General features: G+C 34.9%; 1 protein-coding gene across 1 annotated transcript in view; it reads right to left on the reverse strand.

The window, feature by feature from the left end:
- Nucleotides 1-22,939, reverse strand: part of USH2A (usherin) — a 767,091-nt gene that overhangs the window by 638,870 nt on the left and 105,282 nt on the right. The window contains exons 6-10 of the mRNA XM_042976063.1: nt 10,428-10,491; nt 7,337-7,631; nt 6,079-6,263; nt 5,372-5,593; nt 4,141-4,234 (exon numbers count right to left, since the gene is read on the reverse strand). Of these exons, the coding sequence (XP_042831997.1) occupies nt 4,141-4,234; nt 5,372-5,593; nt 6,079-6,263; nt 7,337-7,631; nt 10,428-10,491 (860 nt within the window). The remainder of the gene's footprint in view (nt 1-4,140; nt 4,235-5,371; nt 5,594-6,078; nt 6,264-7,336; nt 7,632-10,427; nt 10,492-22,939) is intronic.

The following is a 22,939-nucleotide window of genomic DNA, read 5'->3' on the forward strand; positions in this document are numbered from 1 at the left end:
GAAATATTCAACTCTGCTTGTAAGTTACTGAATGGTATATAGTCTTTTGAGATTTCTTTTGCTCTAGATTAACCCTTAAGTGTAACAAGTAAATGATTCATTGTTTCAGTCATTTCTAGAGAAGAAATGTCACAAATATTCTAAAATTATTCTCTATTAATGAATATACGATGCTCATTTATGGTAAGCACTACATATTAAAGTCAAAACCTTACAACTGCCAATACAATATCAAAATCTGTCAGAGTTCCTATGTAGTAGCAATGAGGAGAATCACTGAGCCTCCCCACCAAGGTAGATGTTTTAGGTATCACAAAATACAATGAAAATTTAAGAAAAAGTAAGTGTGGCTTGAAGTTTATCTTAAGATCAGCAGGGCTTTTGGTAATACTTTGTCTTGAGGTTTTGTTTGTTTGTTTGTTTGTGTGTGTGTTTTAGTAACTTATAATTTTATGAGTGGACAAAAGAAATTAGATTTACCAATGGAGTTATGAATTAGTTGGTCTTGCTATTCCAAGAATAATTAAACACATACTCTAGCTACTACTGTAAGTCTTAATCTATTAAGTGGGTCAGATATTAACATAAGTGAGATCACCCAGATGTAAGGCTATGGATAGTAGAGAATATGGTTGAAACCAAATAGTGTTACGGCTCCAAAGAGGGTAATTGTTACCCTGAGTTATAGTTGTTGCCATGGGTAAATGTAGACGTAGTGTTGGATTATTTTCTGACTAAGAGAATCCAGAGATGAGGGAGGAGGAGGAGAAGGGAAAATTCTTGTTGGAAGTTAAATAACAAATTATTTAAACACTGTTCCCACCTGTGGACCGCCTGTTTGTGAAATCAACTTCATAAACAACTAAAGAATGCTTTATACAGAAAATTCTCTGGAATGGCTATGTGTAAGAACTTGCTTCTGAATTCACCATTCTACTCCTTTCTCCTGACTTCATTCATTTTCACTTCCGCTAAAAACACTTTCTTATAGGACTGCCAATTGCCAAGAATTGGCATATTCTCAAGGCTTACGTTTTCATCTGTTTGCCAAATGGCTGTAATATAATTCACAAAAGCCCTGTTTATTGAGTAATATTATTAATGGTTAGCATAATACTGTGAAATTGAAGGCATTCTTTTTGGATTACGTCCAGAGCTTTAAAAAAGAACATTGGTTCCAATAGGATATGGATGGATTACATTAAAACTTATTATTTTGAAAAGTAGAACAAGGGGAAAAGCACTTGAATAAGAATCTTTTCAAATTATTTCAGATATGTAAGTCCCACATGTATTAAAATATTTTGATAACAAAAAGAGAATGTCATACTTATGAATGCTTTATAAAATCATTTCTCATTTTCAACACATTATTGAAAATATCATAGCACTGAGAAATCATTCAACTTACCAGTCTATTGACTTTTCCCTTCAGCTACATTTGCCAAACTTTGCTAAGTGAATGATTTGTTGCTTTTTTATTTATGGCTATATTCATTAATTATCAAAATATGTAAAGGAAGAAAATAACAGAAAACATTTTACGTTTGTTTCTAAAGGAAACTAAATGTCTAAATAAGAAGCAGTAAAATGTATTCTCAACCTAAATTATAGTTAATTATTTTGCTAGTTCATAATCCAACAGTCACCACCTGAGACCAAGTCTGAAAATCCCAACTAGACTTCTGAAACCAATCATGAGCCTTGATTCATTTAATGGCTCTATTTTTAAGGGGAAGCATGAAATCATCCAAGAATCATAAAATATCAATCACTCAACTGTGAGCAATTAAAGAGAGAGGAAGGTGGAAAGATGGGATATCAAAAGGAAAAGGAGATGGGGTGGGGGTTGAGGAGAGAACTAACTAGTCAAAATTAAGCAAAAGAAGCTTAGAAAACAACATATGTGAAAGCATTGCCCAGTCCTTAGTTTGAATGTACTATATATATTCAGATCAAAGTGCCTTACAAAATTCAGCCCAGAGAGTTTTTTAACTGGGTTAGTGGTGAGTTTGGGGAAGTGGGGTGAAGTCAATAAAAGAAATCACTGATTGCAAGGGAAGTGTCATTTTAAAGGATCAAATGGAGAAGACACTAAGAAAATTAGAATAAATGTCACTTTAACTCTAAAATCAAGAAAAAATCAAACTGGCAAAAACTTAAAACATACAATTATGGCTGAATAAAGAGTGAATCAATCAAGTTCATCCAATTAATTTCCTTTCTGGGACAATATGATAAGCTGCACAATCAAACATAGTAAAATCAATGCTTCTTAAAAAGATTTTTTTCTCATGATATACTAATCAAACCAAATTCAAAGCCTCTGGATGTTAGAAATCCAAAATATGTAAAATATTCCTTCTTTCGAAGCACTTATCAACCAGTGGTGAGGGCTAACGTATAAATTAACAGTTCAATATAAAGCAATGATCTGGAGAATAAGTTCAAAGGAACATCTGAATCAGAAGATGAAAGTTTTGGCTTGAGCACATAGAAAGAAAGAATACTGTAACCCAATCAAAGACTGAGTTGAAACTCAGGGCCAGGACTACATTCTAAATGTGCTAGAGGAAGTCTGCATTGTAGGTAATATGCTTGCCACTGAACTATATGCACTAATGTTGTCTCTGGAAACAAATTAGATCAGATTAAGAATCTCAGAAGACAGAAATGGAGTTCGCCAAAACCTTGACAGACAGGTGCTTCTTAAAAAAGATGTTCCAGGGCTCTGAGTGGCTCAGTCAGTTAAGCATCTGACTTCGACTCAGGCCGTAATCTTGCGTTTCGTGAGTTCGAGCCCAACATCGGGCTCTGTGCTGACAGCTCAGAGCCTGGAGCCTGCTTCAGATTCTGTGTCTCCCTCTCTTTCTGCCCCTCAGCTCCCCTCCCCTCCCCTCCCCTTCTCTTCTCTCTATTGAAAATAAGTAAACATTTAAAAAATTTAAAAAGAATAAAAAACAATATTACATGATATCCTCAAACAAAGGACAGAGAGAAGTAAAGTGACTAATTAAAAACATGTACAGGGCAAGGTTTAGAACACAAGTCAAGTAGGAATCTATGAGACAGTGTACACTGTGAGTTTAATAAAAGAAATCACTGATTGCAAGGAAAGAAAAATGTGTATTTTAAAGAATCAAAACAAGAGGACACTAGAAAAAATATAATAAATGTCATTTAAACTTAAAATCAAGAATCAATCCAGTTGGGAAAAATTAAACACAATTATGGCTGAACTTATAAAGTTTAGAAACATTATCTTAATCTTTATTTTAATAGATTTACAATTATTTCTTCCATTTAGGTCTTTAAGTCACCTGGACTTCTGTACATGCCATGAGGTAGGGCTTTAACTTTTTTTTTTTCCCCAAATTAACACCAATTGCCTTAAACATCACTTAGGAGGCTCTGTCCTGTTTATTTTTCATTACTGGTATGATTGTTTGTGCTGTTGTACCTGCTTTCATATCAGCTACTATTGATGCTGGATGTCTCTATTAACAAAAACATCTCAATTTCATTTCCATTTACCCCTTTTTCCTGAAGATAGAGCTAAATATCTACTTCAAGTATGAAACTTCCCTGGACCATCACAGACAACCTAAAGTAACATCATTTCTGAGTCCTTTTACTATAGATATTCAAATTAGTTACTTAAAATTACTGGTATCAGCAATGAATTCAACTTGACTGATACAAATACATAAAGATCTCTCTGCATCAGAAGATGCTTATGTTGCACAGACACCTTTGTATAAATACCTTTTAGATGCAGAACTCAGACCCTTATTTCTAGTGCCATGCTACCTAGACACCTTAAAAAGTGTTTTATAAAACATGACAATACTGATATAACAAAGACAGCAAAGTGAGGTTTAATCTTAGTTGTTATTTTACTGATTGAGTTTATTTCAAAAAATAATACTTTCATCTTTTCGATGACTTTTATTTTTCTCTCCCAAAAATTTTCTGAAATCATATCAATTTATTTTTATTGACATCCAGAAAATAGACCAAAATTAAATTAAAAAATTATTTTCACCATCCCCCACTTTTTTGTTTGTTTTGGTTGTGTTTTGTTTTTGTTTTTGTTTTTTTTTTTTTTTGAGGTGTCCATGCATCAAACAGAGAACTCACGTGAAGTCCTTGGGTGAAGCTTTCCAGAGAGCAGAGGCATCGATAGGGCTGGCTTGTTGTGTCACACTTATTGGCATGACCGTAGCACTGACATCTGTGAACAGGAGCAACAGACATTTCTAAGTCAACTCCACTGTGAATATATTTAAGGGCCTGTGAATATATCCACTGTGTGGATCCAACCGGGAAGACAAGTATGTTAATCAACACAAAGATCAGTTTCTCTTCTCTCATGTGGATGCTCATGAAAGTTTTGCATTAATCCTAAAGTATTGGGTGAGGTGCCGTCAATATCCAAACCATATTGTTCTGAAAAGGTAATTTTCAAGCCTCCCTGGAAAAAGGGTCAGGGATTGTTTCTACCTATATCAGACGTATGACAAACTTGTCAAGGGAAGGTATTTACTGGACCTATCAAGTCACGGTGAAAAATATAAAGTTTAGAATAAGCTGCAGAGTGAAATTAACAAATTTCAATTATTCGGGAGGTGTTTTTCACCAAAATTATATGGTGACTATTTAGTAGTAGTATTATTTTCATTATGCTAGTACTAAACAAAAAATAGTTTGGTATTCTGGTCTGTTTTTAAAGATGTACTTTACTTACACAGCATATCACTCTTCTAGCACAACTCAGTGCTAAATACAGTCTACATAGGTGTCCTTTCCATACTAAAGAGTATGCCGCTCTCCAGCTACCCATACTTTGAAATACTACGAGTCTTGTTCTCAAGTATGGTCAGATGTTTATAAATTATCTAGGGAATAGATTTTTTCTCCTAGGAAAACAAATATTCTTCATAAAATTGTGAATTGTGAATTCACGGAGGCCAAGCCCCATGCTTACAAACTAGCTGGGAGTAGAATTGTCCTTCAAAATCTAGCTCCTTCTCTTTGACTTCAAGAATATTTTAAAAACTATATTCCAGAACAAACCAAGTAAAATATCTAGTAAATCATTTCTAAGCCAGATTCAGCGTATCACACCTTCTAAACCCAACAGCTTTTGAAAATTGATTCTATAACAATGTGGTCTTACATATGGGAAAGAATTACATACAAACCTTTCTAAAAAAATCTTAGAGTAGGAAGCCATTTCAAAACATGAAGTTTGAAATCTGGTTTGCTCTACATCTTAATGTATTTTTAAGTAAGTATGACCACAGCCTTGTTGAAAACAAAACTCATGATGAAAAGCACCCTGCAATCAAACCTCAGTAATGAACATTACCTCCCAGTGATGGTGATTTCATCAACTGCATAGTATCTGTGTCTGAGGCTGACAGGAGTCTCAGTCGTATAGTACTGTCCGTAAAAATGAAGTCTTATTTGTGTGGCTTTTACAAACTCTTGAAGAGATGGGGTGTTATAAAAGTTATTGTAGCCAGGACGATGATTTGGTCCAGGTGTTAGGATGCTAAATGTGACATTACCATGTGAATATGGAGTGACACTGTTGATGAAAAACATTTGAAGTCATGAAAAGCTACTCATAATTTTAATAAAACAGAATCATAACTTTGAGACATTCTTACGCAATACTCGTAACAACTTTAATTCTTCATTCTGGGAAAACAGACATATCTCACATAATTTGTATGCAAACAATATAGGATCATCACAGAAAAAACACAGTAAAACATTTCCTTGAGGACATAATAAAATTCTATTAATATAGATAACTTGCTAAACAATCTGAAAATCAGATTATAAAGCCCAAATGAGGCTGTAAACAAGAGATACTCCAAAGTCTTTTAAGAGAACTTTAAATGTAATTTAAAACTCAAGTTAGGGAGGAGTCTTAGAAGAATCTGCCTCAAGAAAGTTAGTGAGAGTTAGACTCACCAGTCCAGTGAGTTAGTCTACCTATTGCTTATTATTAACCCATTAGTTTATTAAAATTAACTCCTTCAAAGATATTTTTTTAAATATTCATACGTGGAAAGCTGAAGACAGTTGACAGAATCAGGTTTCTCCAAATCTCCATTATTTTTCATTCCAAAAGCTCTGCAATTTCTAGCAAAATATTGCCAATCCTCCCAATCCAGGCTGTCCTCCTTCTTCCTTTGAATCCTTATCGCTGTTGGTTGTGGACTAAGGAATCGAATGATAATATAAAACACCTAAAAATGGATAAGTTAATCATTGTCTTTAAAGTTGTAAGTTTGACCCATCAGTATAAATCAAACCAAGGAATTGTTAGTTTCAAATATAATAGCTTACTTCTTCATAATAATAATTATCAAATATTCATCAGACATCCACAAACTTGATAGCCCTATGGTAAAAGCAACACATTCTATAACTGCATATCCATCCTTATTCTTAAGGATCTTATCAATTAAGTGCAAACACTAAGTGTGGAGACTGCTTGGGATTTTCTCCCTCCCTCTGCAGACTCTTTCCCCCCGTCTCAAAAATAAACATTTAAAAAATAAATTCATTAATTAACTACAAATTAATATTAAGTTTGATATATAAGGATATGGAAAAACAACCTTAGTTCCATGAGATAATTGTTATATATGTTCTTCTTATGTAGTTACTTAGAATAATCACCTTAGTTTTTATTAATTTGTATTACTTAATAAAAAGACATCAATTTCAATATTGCATATGATTTCATATAAATATCTAAAAAAGATCCTGCATATTTTCTTTTAGATATTTTTATTTCATACATTATTATACACTATGTTAGTTAAGTAATGTTTGGTTGCCTAATTCATTCACCTTGTAGTAGACGAATTGCATCCCCAAATAAATATATTGAAGTACTAACACCCAGGACCTGTGAATGTGACCTTCTTCAGAAATAGGATATTTTCAAATGTAATTAAGTTAAGGATCTGAAGATGAAATAATCCCAGATGTAGGCTGGGCCTTATAACAGAGCGAGGAGAAAGATCTGACACACAAACAAACACAGAGGAAGGCCAGTGCAAAGAGAGGCAGAGATGGGAGTTATGGAGCCCTAAACCAAGGAACACCAGGAGACAGCAGAGCCTGGAAGAAGCAAGGAAGGATTCCCCACTAGAGCCTTTGGAGGGAGAGTAGTCCCTCCAACACTCTGATTTTGTATTTCTGATCTTCAGAACTGTGAGAGAAGAAATTTCTGTTGTTTTAAGCCATTAAATTAGTGGTCATCGGTCGTGGCAGCTACAGGAAACTAATACACCTCACTATTTCAAATTACCTGATACTGTCCATTTTCCAAATCTATTGAAATAGTCACTCCTTGATTAAGCTGGGTAATGTTTGTAAACACATGTGAAACCCATGAAGTACCAATATCATTATCATTGACAAAAGAGAGAGGATGGGCTTCAGGATTCAGCCGTAACACCCTATCAGTGGTTGTATCCTCTTCATCATTAGGAATGCAGTATCGCTGAACCAAAGGATGGACCCGAGGGTGGCTGCCAGGGCAGCGACAATGTGACTGGGTATGCAATCTGAACAGATTTCCAGAATAAATTTCCAGAATCTCCCTGTGGTTGTAAGAAGCAGACTGTAAGTCAAAGAGTTCAACAGTAATAGAATTTCTAAGGATTGCTACAAGTGAATATCACTATTTTAACTTTTTGATTAGTATCCATTTAATTTTAATAGTTTTCTAAACAGAATATAAAATCAAACTCATTCCTTGCAAAATAAACACACTCATAAAATAGATATTGAAAACAGTAAGTTCTTAACTGTTAGCTTTTTCCATTGAGAAGCATGTGTAAGCCCTTGTCTGATTATCTAGACATTTTTTTTAAATATCATATTTTACTCTATTTGTGATAAAAAAAAAAAAACTAAAGGTAATATTCATGTATGTTGTTAAAATGACTTACCCCTGAGACTGAACAATAATATATTGAAAATACTGAGAGTTATAGATAAGGTCTCCAGTTAATCCATAGGAAAGAAATAAGAAAATAAGTGTCATTTATCTGCTGCTGTTTTAAGTAAAGGAACTGAGGCCAAGACCATTTTTCAATGGTTTTCTGTGACTCATCAGTACATATTCTGGCATCCTAAAGTGCTTCAGTGGCTTCAGATCACCTGGCAGCTGCCAATAGTCAAAGAATAATGCCAATTCCAGGCAGATATATTTAATTTTTCCATTAAGGGCAATACACCTGTTCTAGGTCAGAATCAGTCATTCTATTTATAGGCACTCTTCCCTGTAATACCTTTCCAGACATCTCAGGTAGGCCAAGATCAGTCACTCAGGTCTAACTAGAGAAACTAGGCTTCTTCCTTCAGATTCCAGTAGGGCAATGGAGTCAGGCAGTTTAACCACTCACCAAATCACAGGAAATAACACCTTCTTCTTTTAATCTTATTGATATTTTCCAGTTGATACCAGGTTTGGAATGGGACCAAAAGTGACTATCCGGTGAAATCCTTGCCCCCAGTAAAAACTTTAATAGTGCCAAAATTATTGCAGCGCTACTCGGCAGAATTTTAGATAAAGGTGATTTAAAGGATAGCAAGACTGGTGGCAGAAAATCTCCCAAATAATGTGTTCCACTGTTACAGCACCCTTTATTCATGTAGCCCTTGATTATACAGATTAGTAAAGAATGTTGATATTTCTAATGGACATAGCGCTGATCATAGCAGCACCTCAAGAACAATACTTCTCAAATTGACAAGAGCTATTCCTGTCATTTGGAAATTCACCACACTAATCTACATCTTCCTTCAAGAAATTTGAATAAACATGATTCTTTTTGGTCCTTAATAGAAGTAAACAACATCAACTCATCCATGCAATAATATACTATTATTATTATTATAATCCAATAATAAGAGAGAAACTTTAGAGGGCAGCTAAGCAGAATTTCACTTGAACTTTTCTGAACAGAATGAAAATTTATGTGTCTTAAGAATCCCTAGGAAAGATTTGCTACCTATTCTCAAGATGAGGAAATACTTGATTAACACTAGTCCAACTCTACATAATTTTTGTTCACTGGAAATAGAAAAATATACAATAATACTTCAAATTACTCATTCTTCTTATCTCCAAGTCTAATAGCTCAGCCTCTTGAGACTTTCTCAGGGATCAAAATAATCACTTTCATTGTTCTAAATTCTTTAGTACTTATAAGTTCAACAAAGCAATTTTAAAAGGCAGAGAGAGCAGTTTCTTAAGTATCCAAAACTACTTCATCTAGAATATTTAAACAAATGTATCCCAAATTCTGTAATACAACATGTTCAAAAATCTAGTTCTGTTAGAGGAAATCCTTTGTATGGGAAATAATCTTAGGGATTCCCTGGGCTTATACCAATGGGTTAACAAGGCATAAAGAAATACAAAGCCATAGGATGCTCACACCCAAGTTTGGTAAACAAGATTAGGCAAATAAGAATAGAGAAGGGGGTCTTAGCCCCCCAGAATAAAGGTGGGCTAGGGCCCCAAAATAAAGCATGGAGGTTCAAAGGCACCCAGAATAGGGAGGGGCAAAGGCCCCAATATAAAACATAGGTATATGAAATAAACAAGATTAGATATTCAGGGTGGAAGCACCCCCAATTTAGTACTATAGCAGAAAGCTGCTTTCACAGGAAGGAAGGACCAAGTTAGGTAAATAGGTAAACCGGGCTATAGACTGCTGCTCTGCCCTGCAGGGCGAAGTTGCCCAGAGTGGAGATGGTTAACAAAAGAAAGGTGCCTTGTTAACTCTGAGGTCTTGTGTCCTACCTGTCTCATCCCCTAGGCTAGCTAAGATAAACAGAGGTGGTGCCTCATGTCCTCTGTAAACAACCTTCCACTCAGAGCCAGGATTTTGTTTTGTATTAATCCAAACCCCTAACCCTGAATGTCTTCAAGACCCCTTTTCCCTCACGTCCCCAAGTTAATGTTCACAGATACATTGTCTCTTTGTGCACGTCCAACATCATGTTTATAAGTCTTCTGATCCTAATAAAAATGGGGCTAAGACCCTTATTCGGGGCTCTTGTCTTTTCCCAGACATTAACCATCTCTTGCTTTTCATCCTGTGTCCCACTCTTTTGCTGGCCAAAAGAGAACTTTAGACTTAGAGTCTACCACACCTTTGTAAAGAATTTGATCAATTTCATATTATAAGAAGTTACCCAACAGAGGAGCACTAATGACTAATAACCATAGACTAAGTCAAAGCAAACAGTGTAAACATTAATTAGGTGACATTTCCCAAATTCTATAAAGATGAAAAATAACATAATCTTTTGCAACTCTTACTGAATTGAATTCGAGAATTATTCTTATACCTGTTGAACTCTACAACACCACATTCACTTACCTGTTTGTAAGCGCCACTTGGTATAATTGAAAATCTTGCATTCTTCCAACAAACTGCTCTAATCCTGCAGAATACACATAATATACATCATATAAGAAGTTGCAGTTTCCCAAGCAGTGGCTGACAAATAAATAAATAAATCAGTTGAGCGTTCGACTCTTGATTTTTGGCTCAGGTCATGATTCCAGGGTCATGGGATTGAGCCTCATGTCAAACTCCATGCTAAGCATGAAGCCTGCTTAAGATTCTTTCTCTCTCTCCCTCTGCCCCTCTTTCCCACTCATTCTGTCTCTCTAAAATAAAATAAAAATAAAAATAAAAATAAAATAATCATAGTGTTTTCCATAGACATTGCAAAATTTAAGCCGAAGTGAATATTTTGCCCAGCCTGTTTACTGACCCAACTTGTTGTCTTTCTCCAGAAGCTGCCTCCCCAAATATTTTTTTATTTATTTTAATTGGAGTAGAATTGACACACAATGTCACATTATTTTCAGGGGTACAACACAATAATTCAACTCTATATGTTATATTATGCTCACCACAAGTGTAGCTCCCATCTGTCACCATAAAATGCATTACAATACCATTGATTCTATTCCCTATGCTGTACTTCTCATCCCTGTGACTTATTCATTCCATAACTCCCCAAATCAAATTTCTCTCTAGTTTATAAACCTATAAATCTATCATGTTATCAATGCTAAATTTGATTGTCATCTACTTTCATCTGCAATTCCCAGAGCATTTGCATTGCCAAGAGGAAGTCTCCCAACCTGTTCTATCACCACCACCCCACCCCCCTGCCCCTGTTCTGTCTCCAAGCTCCAGAGTATCATTTTGGGTCATCTCCAAACTTAGATTAATGCCTAGTCTAGAAAATCTCCAGTAAATGAGGATAAATTGAAAACCTCCTATTCATAAATTTTGAGTTATTCACATATATCAATGGTATTCTAGCTCAGTCTCAAAATTCCATTACCTCCTGAGAATTCTTCTAAGACAAGCCAGATTCAAAGTCCACTTTGCATTGAATTAGGTGAACTTTCAAGGTGTAGGTAGATATCAACCTTAAATCACACATTGCTTCATTAATCATTTAGCAAATATTTATTTAGAATTTAATAACAGGTAAGCCCAAGAGAATGGGAACAGAAAAACCTAAAAAAAAACAAAAACAAAAAACAAACAAACAAACAAAAAAACCTACCACCTCTTGGGTTTGTTATTATGCTTCTAATAATGAGGAAAATTTGATTAAATGGAATAATTCTAGCCAGAGTCTGGATCACGGGAACAGAAGAGGGGATGCGATCTACCTTATTGTGCCAACTCAATAATTATTTTTTAGGGCAATTAAATTTAGGGCAAAGGCCAACTTACCAAATGACCATTTCCTCAAAAGTTCGTTTACTTGAGAGATAGAGAGAGTGCAACTGGGGGAGGGGCAGAGAGGGAGGGGAGAAAGAGAGAGAGAGACAGAGACAGAGAGACAGAGAATCTTAAGCAAGCTCCATGCCCAGTGTTGAGCCAGATGCAGGATTTGGTCCCACAACCTTGGGATCATAACCTGAGCTGAAATCAAGAATCGGATGCTCAACCGACTGAGTCACCCAGGTGCCCCAGTGTGTTTGTTTTTAAGCTATTGTCCTTTTGTCTTGATAAGAGTTTTAAAGAATATTTGATCTATCTTTGTTGCAGCTCCTTGGTGGTGATATGGAAGAAACTGGGGCAGGGTAAGGATATATCTGATGAATAAAAGATGTCAAGTAGAATTAGCACACTGAATAGTCTGAGATATTGATCTCAGAAGCAGGAGAAGATGAATGAGCAAAGAGGGTGACATTTGGCATGAGTATGTGTCTGTGTAAATGTATATGTGCACGTGTGTGTGTATATGTTTGTGCGCACATATGTTTGCATGCACATGCATATACACATATATATGTACATATATATTATATTTTAAGGGACATTTAAGAAAGTAATCAAGAATATTTTATCTATTAATATTTTTTCATAAGTATAAATATTTTCAAACAATATACTTTAAGAAAAAACTATGTTTATGGACTTTCCCTCTCCACCTCTCTGTCTCGGTCTTTCACGTACCCCACAACCTGAGGTCCACAGGAAGAAGGTGGACTACACAGCCTCCTGCTCTGACTTTTCAGTAAGGAGAGTTGCTCTATCCTATCTGTCCAGAAACAAGTGCAAACTAATTATTATATTAAATTGGTGTTATGAAGACAAAACAAGAAAATACTATAAGAGTCTGCACAAATTTTTAGAATTCCAACACAGTTTGCTTTAAAATGTGTAATTGAAAGAAATAAGAAAACACAATAATTTGCTCATAGGTGAAGTGGCCATCCAGAAAACTTGATAAATTGATCTGGATCTAAGATCTAAAGTTAAGCAAAGTAGGGAATGGCAGAGGAAGGATATGCCTTTCTTGAAGATAAGAGGAAAGATGGGAGGAACAGGTATGAATATGGCTAACTTATCGTATGCTTGTGTGTTTTTGTAGGGGAGTGGGGAAGACAAACAGAAAAAAACTACTCATGGTATTAATTGTCTTTCTGAGATAAGAGGTAATGAATATTGTCTTCCTAAATGAAGGAAGCTGGATCTACCTTCTGTTTGTTTTTTTACCTTCACGTCTTCACACTCAAACCACATCCAACCCTTATCTCCCTAGCCTCCGCTATAACCCTTGCTGTAGTTCCACATCCTGAATTTAAAAGTGCCCCACTGTTGAATGTTTTATCTCAAATAACCCAGAAAATACAGATCATAAAAAATATGAGATAATCATTTGTGATTTTCAAAGGCCTAATCTAACTGAAAGCAAAAATAATGAATGTTTTGATTTTTGTCAAAGCCAGAATCATGGTTTTAAATTGTCAAGGTGGCTGTACTCTTTTATGCATTCATTCATTCAACAAGTATTTACTGATTGCCTATTATGTGTTAGGCACTTTCACAGGTTCCAGGGATATATCAGTTCACAAGATAGACACAAAACCCCAAAAACTTATTTTATGGAGCTTGCATTTAAGCAGCTAGATGAGCATAATACATGAGTAATTTACATAGTACACTAGAACATGATAAATGGTATGAAAATTTGGGGAAATTAGAGAAGCTTGGAAAGCATAGACTGGAGTTTTAATTTGGATGGTATGTTCAAGAGAGGCCTCATTGAGAATGTGGTATTGACAGGAGAAAGGGAATGAATCATTCATATATCTAGGGGCAAAATATTCCAGACAGGAGCCAATGAGTGCACAGACCCCTAAGGCAGTATGCTTGGCATGTGAGAGGAACTGCAAGGAGCCAGCATCCAGGAGCAGAATAATAGAGGGGAGGCTATTGGAAGATTAGGTCAGACAAGTAACTGGCTGGGGGGAAAGGGGTTCAAGTCATTAAAAGCCTTGCAAACCTACTGTAAAGACTTTGATTTTTATTCTGAATGAAATAGGAAGACACTGGAGGGTTTAGAGGAGAGGACTGACATGATCTCAGGTTTATTCAAAAGTGTTAAGAATAGAATGGAGAGGACAAGGGTACAGGTAGTGAGACCAGTTAAGCTATTATACTAATCCAAGTGAAAGATGATAGTAGTCAGACCAGGGTGTAGAAGTGGAGGTGTACATTTCAATACTGATAAATTAGAATTAACTTCCTATATTTTAATAATAGTTAAAGGGAAGCTCTGCTGCAGAGGAATAATAAAATATATTTTATCATCTATAAAATAAAGGGGCTGTGTTTTATGACCTTTAAAAACCATTTTAGTTGTAAATTTTGGAGTCTGAACATAGAAAAATCACATCCTCTACTGAAGAATTCATATTTGAAAAAAATTTCCAAAGCAAGAAGTGAGAAAAAAATTCTCTAAATACCTATAGTTAATGTGAATCACCCAATCTAAATAAGAGAATTATGATTTTGGTTTCAGTGGGAAGTATCATAAAATATTTTGAGGATTAAGATGGATTTTACTCCTTCCTTTCTTAGTTTCCAATTCCTTAACAGTATTCATTGGAATAAATAGTGTATAAAAAGATTCTTCTTTGAAAAAATATTCATATGGCCAAAATATGTCTAAATAATATAAATGGGTCAGGGAAACAGACAGACTCATACCAGAATGATCTCATAATTGTCTACTCAGAAAACAGATAATGACTGGGAAAAGGCAGTACATCCACATTATAACAGGTGGCATAGCAAAATTAGATAAATGGGAACAGTGTAAGTAATCTAATATATAAATCAGGGTAAAAATCGGTTTTCAAAAAACCTAAATTAATAAATGTCACAGCAATTGGAAAGGAAGAAATAAAACTGCCCCTATTTGTGGATAACAGAAGTGTCTACTTAAAGAATTCCAGTGAATCTACATAAAAGCTACTAGAATAAGTGAATTTAGCAATTTTATATGATGCAAGTTAAATATATAAAAGTCAATTCAATTCTTATATACTAGTGATGAAACACTGAAAATAAATTTTTTAAGTATGATTTGTATTAGCCACAAAACATGAAACACTAGTTATAAATCTAACATAATATGACAGTGTCTGTAGGGAGAAAAATGCAAAACAATGATGAAAGAAATTACAGGATGTCATTATGAATGGCAGAGAAAGAACAACTGAAAATTCTCTCTTCCATAAAAGCAATGAAAACTCTAGCAAAGAGTGTCAAAACAACTTCTCTGGAACTCTGTAAATTAACCAAAACTCTGCCACAATCCAGGGAGGTTTTATTTTTAATGTCTGAACATCAGTAAGAATAGCATGTTTTGGGGGAGGGGTGGCATTTTAACTTTCTCTGTTCCCATCCTCCTCTCTGCCACTCAGTGGTAACCTTGAAAATAAATATCCATGATAACAGTGAGAAACAGCAGCCTAGCAGCCACTGGAGAAATCAGAATGAAATTGGAGTTCCTACAAAGCTCCAACCTCAGAAAATTTAGTCTGTCTGACAATATCTTAGAAAACCCATGAGCAAGACTTGAACAGACTCAGAGCTTGCCCAGTGGAAACAGTCATTTCTCTATGGATGTTTGTTGGAAATAATCAGTAGCAACTGCTTACCATTGCAGTTGCCTGAGGTAGAGATAATAGTTGGGTAAACAACAAACAAAGCAAAAAAGTTAAATAGAAAAGCTGAAGCATAAATGTCCATCGGGAGTTTTGCAAAGCTCTGAAATATTATTGGAAATCTAGAATGCCATGCACATATAAAGCCTATGTGCATGCTCAAGAGAAACCTGAGAAGAACCTAAGTTCTCACCTCTGCTTGACATTCTGGCTCTGCACAAGCAGGTAGTGGTGACTAAAGAAGAGAGCTTACCTGTTTAAACATTAGAGGCACACTTTAACACAAATACAGAGCTTTAAGCAAAGACTGAAAAACTTATTCATTCTAGGAATTTAAGAAATTCTCTCTTCAAACATTTAGCTGAGCACTAAGTTAATTGAACACAGAAATCAGTGCCCACATGTGACAATAATATAGACTGTATGTAAATCAGGTCAGTCACTAAACAAGAAAGCAGCAATAAACAGAAGCATAAAAAAACATGAGAAAGGGAAGAATGATTTCCAGATTTGCTATATTATTTAAACATCCAGTTTTTAACAAAAAAAGTGACACATGCAAAAACAACAACAAAAGAAACTATGGTTAACAGGTTGATACAGAGTGGAAGGAAAAGCAGTCATAGAAACTTGGTCAATTGTAAGTCCATACATTAAACTTAACAGACAAAGACTTTAAATCAACTATTTTAAATAGTTTCTCAAAAACTAAAGAAAGGATGAAAATGGTGCCTCAGCAAATAGAGAATATGAGTAAGGAGACAAATTGTGAAAATAACAATTCACTAGAGGAGTTCAATATTAGATACAAATGGCAGAAGAAGGAATTGGTGAACATGAAGATAGGTCAAATTAGGTTATTCAGTCTGAGGAAGAAGGAAAAGGTAATGCAGAAAAATAAACAGAGCCTCAGAAAACTGAGACACCATCAAGTGCACCAACATAAGTATAATAGGAATCCCAAGAAAAGATGTAGAAAAAAAGAGCAGAAAAAATATTTTTAAAAAATTACTAAAACTTTTTCAGATTTGATGAATACCATTACCTACACATCCAAGAAGCTCAATGAACTCAAAGAAGGATAAATTCAAAAAGATCTACACCTAGAGATATTATTATCAGACTGTTGGAAGACAAAGAGAAAATCATGAAAGCAGCAAGAGAGAAATGACCCATCTGATACAAAGTATGTTCAATAAGATTAACAACATAATTTTAATCAGAAACCATGGAGGCCAGAAGGCAGCGGGATGACATATTTAGGACACTGAAAGAAAAAATATTGCCAACCAAACATTCTCTCCAGTAAAACTATTCTTCAAAAATGAAGGACAGATTAAAACATTCCAGATAAACAAAATTGGAGAGAATTGTGACTAGTAGACATGCTTCATATAAATTACTAAAGTAAACTTTTATGTTGAAATAAAAGGACACTAAACAATAACTCTAATGTACCTGAAGAAATAAAGAGCCCCTGTAAAGTAACTACAAATATAAATATATAAGATAATATAAATGCATTTTTATTTATAATACTTTTTCTCCTGATTTAAAAAAACAACTGCATAATACAATAATTATAATTCTGTGTTGACGGACATCTAACACCATAATTTGAATGACAATAACAAGGGGGAGGGAAAAAAAACTAAATAGATACAAAGTTTTTGTATACTATTGAAATTAATTTGGTATTGGGGTGCCTGGGTGGCTCAGTAAGTTAAGAGTCTTATTCTCAATCTTGCTCAAATCATGATCTCACAGTTTGTGAGTTCAAGCCCCTTAGAATTCATTCTACCACACTCTCTGCTCCAACTCTGCTCATGCTGTCTTTCTCTCTCAAAATATGTAAAGTTAAAAAAAAAAGAAGTTGTAATTAATGAAAACTAGATTATGTTAATTTTAATACCCTGGGAAACTACTAACAAAATAACAAATAGTAAAAAAAAAAAATGACAAGGAGGTTAAAATGGTATACTAAAACATATTAACACAAAAGAAGATATTAATGGAGAAATAGAGGAACAAAAAAGACATATAGGAAACAAATAGCAAAGTGACATTTCAACTACCTTATCAATAATTACATTAAATGGAAATGGGGTAAACATCTCCCAGAAAAGGAGATGTGGGAAGAATGGGGGCAGAAAACAGAATCCAACTATATGCTTCCTAGGAAAGACAAACTCAAAGAAACAAATAGATTCAAAGCTAAAAAACAGAAGAAAGACATACTACATAAACTGTAGCCAAACACATTCCCAATAACCAAGGGAAAAATCCCCAAAATACCTAGAAGTTCCTTTAAGACAAATGAAAACAAACGCACAACAAAACACACTTCATGAGTTTCAGGTAAAGTGTTGCTTAAAGAGAAATACAGCTATAAATATCTATATTAAAGAATAAAGTAATGAAATCAATGACCTAATATTCTACCTTAAGAAATTAGAGGGAAAAAAAAAAGAGTACACTTCACCCAAAGCAAGCAGAAAGAAGCAAGTTATAAAGATTAGACATAAATGAAATAGAAAATAGAAAAACAATAGGGAAAAACAACAAAAGTTTATCCTTTGAAATGATTAACAAATCTGACAAACATTTAGCTCGACTGACAAAGAAAACAAAGGACAGAAAAGTCAAATCAGGAATGAAAGAAGGAACATTACAAATGATCTTACAGACATGAAAGATTGTAAGATAATTCTGTAGACTGTTTACTAACGATTAGATCATCTTGATAAGATGAACAAATTCCACAAAAGGTACAAACTACTGAAACTGACTCAAGAAGAAATAGGCATTCTGAGTAGTTTTAATAAGCAAAGAGAATAAATTAGTAATAAAAACAACTACACACAAAGAAAATCCAGGACCACATGCCTTCAACTGGTGGATTCTTCTAAACATTTAAACAAGGAATAACTCCAATCCCTCACAAGTTCTTCCAAAAGAAATAGAAGAGGAAGAAACACTTCTCAACTCATTCATAGACTGAATCAGAATTCATAAATTCATAGAATCATCTCATCCCGATACCAAAACCAATAAAGACATCATAAGAAAGTTACAGATTAATGTTTTATGAATATAGAGGCAAAATCTTCAACAGAACACTAGTAAACTAAATCAAACACCACAAATAAAAAGATTATATACCATAAGCAACTGAGATTTATCCCAGAGATACAAGGCTGGTCCAATATGTGAATATTGAATAATGCATAATATTGATAGAATAAAGGATAAAAAACAAATGATCATCTTCATAGATTCAGGAAAGGCACTTGCCAAATTCCGAACCTATTTCATTATAAAAACAAGCTATGAAAGAAGGGAAGTTCCTCTGCTGGAAGCCGAGCTATCCAACCAGCCTGATGGCAGGGCCCGGGCAGTGGACCGACAGGGGCGGCATGGCGGCCCACCGACAGTGAAGCTTCTTGTACTCCTGCTTTTATGTAATTTGGCCTTGGCGTTGGTCAGGGCAGCCCCCCATCAATGAAAGTACCTGGGGAACTGCCAGTTGGGGAATTGCCCACAACGGGCCCCCCGGGAATAGAACCATTGGGGAAAGAAATAAGAGTCCACAGGAAATTATGCGGCCCTACATCCAGCCCTTGCCGCCCCCTATAAACACTCCTCTACCTAAAGGGAGGATAGCCCCATATATTTCCCAGCCAAGGAGGGGGACAAATGGGTTTGAAATCCCCACTCTGGCAACAAAGGAATGTATCTATGGATACAAGTTACTCCAACCCCTAGGCCCACTTGGCCCCCAGGAGGCATTCCAGATGATAACTGTACCTGGTGGATTAAGGTACAGAAAGGTTCATTAGTTCCTAGGTATACATTGTCTCTCTGGGAGCACATAAGGCGTGGGCTCCCAGGGCCCTCTTGGCTCCCTCCCGGCACCCCAGACCAAAGCGAATACTCTTGTCCCTTGTACCACAGATGGCACAAAGGAACAATTAAGAAGTCACGTCCTTGTAAAACATTCCACTTGAGGTGTTGAGAACTAGATGACCTTGAAAGGGTAGGAGGGAATGTTACTAGAAAATAACTATGTTGTTCTTTTATGGGTGATCACACAAAGGAACATTTTTAGAATTAGGTAATGCCGAGAAACATAGATAATGCACGCTACCAGGAATTTGCTAACAAATATAATGCCACGCTTGCTACAATAAAGTGGCCAGTCTAACACACTGTTGTTGTCTGTGTCCATTTTATTTTTGTTTTATTTTATTTTCACTTTTTCGCTGATGCTGTTCATCCTTCGGGAACCCCTGGACATGCTGGAGCTGGACTCCGGCATTCCTCATTGGATAAAGAACATGTATAAAAACCTACAGTTAGCATTACACTTTGTGGTGAGAAACTAAATGTTTTCCCCCTGCAATCAGGAACAAGACACTAATGTCCACTCTTGCCCCTTCTATTCAACAGTGTTCTGGGCATACCAGCTAGGGCAATTAAACAAGAATAATATCCATTTTACAGAATAGAAGAGAAGAAAGATGAATGTGTCCAAGGAGACATTTAAAATTATAGAATTTTATAAATTATAAAATGAGATAAAACTAATTCTCAACTTGGGAACAAATAAATGCTTTTGTTCATATAATGGGATATGAATAACACAACTACAAGGAATGAACCAGATCTCAAATAATTCCCCATTTTTGTGCAAGCACCAAGTTGAAAATACACTAAGAAACCATTCTGTACATTTTAACATGAAGATGATAGCATATATTATGTTATTTAAGGATACTTACCTATATATTAGGTTTAACCATCTGAAATAGCCAATATTTGGCCATTTTTAATGTAAAAAATGGCAATTTTATATGAGTCAACCTTATAACAAAATCATACAAATATACATGAGAATGATAAATGTAAATGCGTAACAGGAAAGGAGATCTTTAAGAATCTTTAAAAATTGCTTAAATACATTTTGAAATTTCAATTTCACATGTCCATTGCCTGGGAAATCACTGACATAAAGAAAGTGGGGGTATTTCTAAATTATTTTAGAAGGTTAGATGTTGCTATAAATGTTAAAGTCAAATAAATAGTAATAACAATGTGAAGTTAGTAAGATTAGATCTGTCCCTTGTGAACCAAAAGTTTTAGAAATAGAAGTATGATAATTAGCATAGGTAGTTTTAGAGACATCTACCCATAGGTTAAAAGAATTAAAGATAATTACTGAATTTCTTTTTGGAAATAATATCTAACATGATATCAAACAGAATCCTCATTTTTTAAAATAACAGAGCTTAAAGACTGAGCATTTTGACAATACCATTAATAGATTAACATGTAAAGAACAAAATCTCAATGCAGTAAAATAAAAGCTAATATATCTCCTTTTAACAAAGACTTAGCTAATTGCCTTTCATCATTTCTATCAGGAATTCAAATTGAAATTAAAGGTATGCACGAAGAGATAGGTTAATTACCTGATTTCTATTTACTTCATTGTGACACTAAAGAAAACACTTTTTCTACAACAAATTTTAAAATAAATCATAAAAATCTAGAACTTCAAAATATGATGGTTCTAGAATAGAGTCAATCTTGCTCATTTTTTTTAAGTGCTCAAAATGGTAAGGGCTTCATGCCAAGAAAAAAACCTAGAGTGTGTTTTCTGGTTTTGTTGTTACTGTTATTGTTGTTTTTAGGCATCAAGAGAAAAAAATGAGAATATACTCCAATTATCATGTAACCATAAGAAGGAAATAAAGCTCCAAATGAAGCTATCATTGCAGACAATAAAAAACATAAGCATTTAATGTACAGTCATATACAATTAATACAGGTATTATTATACAATTGTACAATACATACAGTATTATAAAATTTCTTGAATGAAGGAAAGTTTGAAAATTCACCTCCAGAATCATTATTTAAATCAGTGAAAAGAAAGCTGTTATCCTGAAGAGTCAAAGGATGGCCACAAAATGGTCAAGAGTAATTGAATCAGAGAACAGAGAACAGAACCTTATATTATGCTAATTTCATCCAATTCCTTTTCTTCTTTTCAGAACCAGTTTTCTGCAATATCTACACCCAAAGTCTCCTTTCCCTTACCATTTAGTCTCATTTTAAGTGATCTACATTCCCTTTTCTCTATCGCTAGACTGAAAGTGTACTCTTGATGGCCAACCTAGGTGTGATTTTCAGTCTTATAACTTCTCCTTAGTATTCTGGTGTTTGGTATTATTGAAGAACATCTTGAAGTCATCATCATTTGTCTTCTAATATCCTAACCCTTGGGATGCTTCTGAAGCTCCTTGGGTGCCTCTAATCTTTACCCCCATCTCCAAACCCTCTATCTGTAGCTCTATACTCTTTTTTTCTAGTTTTCTCTCCTCCAATAATTTTATCTGCTTCTAGAACTTCAAAAATAACCTCTATAAGGAATATTCTTATCTCCATATCACTAACCCTAAATCAGTCCTCAAATCCAGTCTCCTGTCTCAAACGACCTTTTGCCATTTCTACTTGGCTATTCCATTTCTATCTCAAATAATCAACATTAATTCCCTTAAGCCCACTCTCCTTTCCCTCAGTTCCTCCCCTGCATTAACCTTTCTCTCCTTTTCTTCTTCTCCGCTCTCCTCTCCACCTCATATATGCACACATATACACACAAAATCCCAACATCCCTATTTCTCTTTATGATATACCTTTGACTTCTTCTTCTCCTTTAATCACCAGTATCTGCTCAACTACTTCTTTGTAACATTTTCCATTCTCACAGAGCAAGTCCATTAGAAATCACATCTGGAACACTGCCAGAGAGGTGAGGCTGACAAACTAATTTTAGCTATATCCATATACTCTACCCTTCAGATCCTCTCACTTCATCCACTTGTTGAGCAAACAGCAAATATTTATTGAATAGCTATCATGTGGCAGGCAATCTTCCAGGCTCTAGGGATACATCAGAGGACAATGTAAACAAACAAAAAAATCACAGAATTTATATTCTAGAAGGGAAACGTATGTATACAATAAAAATACTAAGTAACTCATATACTAAGTTAAAATGGTAAGTTCCATGAAGAGAAAAAAAAAGCAGCATAATGAGGGGCAAAACGTGGGGAACTGGAGGGTTGTAGGGAAGATTTCATTAAGAAGGCAATATTTGAGCAGACCCAAAGAGAGGGAGTCAGCACTATGGAAATCTGGAGGTATAGACTTCCAGTCTAAAGGAACAGTGAATACGGAAAAGACCCTAAGACAGAAGTGGGCTTCACATATTCAAACGACAGCAAAAAGGCCAGGTTGGGTGAAACAAAGTGAGAAAAAGAAATGGTAGCAATAGTAACGCCGGAGAAGTAACTGTAGTCAGATCATGTAGGTCTTATAGGCCATCGTAAA

Source organism: Panthera tigris, chromosome F3 (genome assembly GCF_018350195.1).
Source record: "Panthera tigris isolate Pti1 chromosome F3, P.tigris_Pti1_mat1.1, whole genome shotgun sequence".
In the NCBI taxonomy this organism is placed as follows: Eukaryota; Metazoa; Chordata; class Mammalia; order Carnivora; family Felidae; genus Panthera; species Panthera tigris.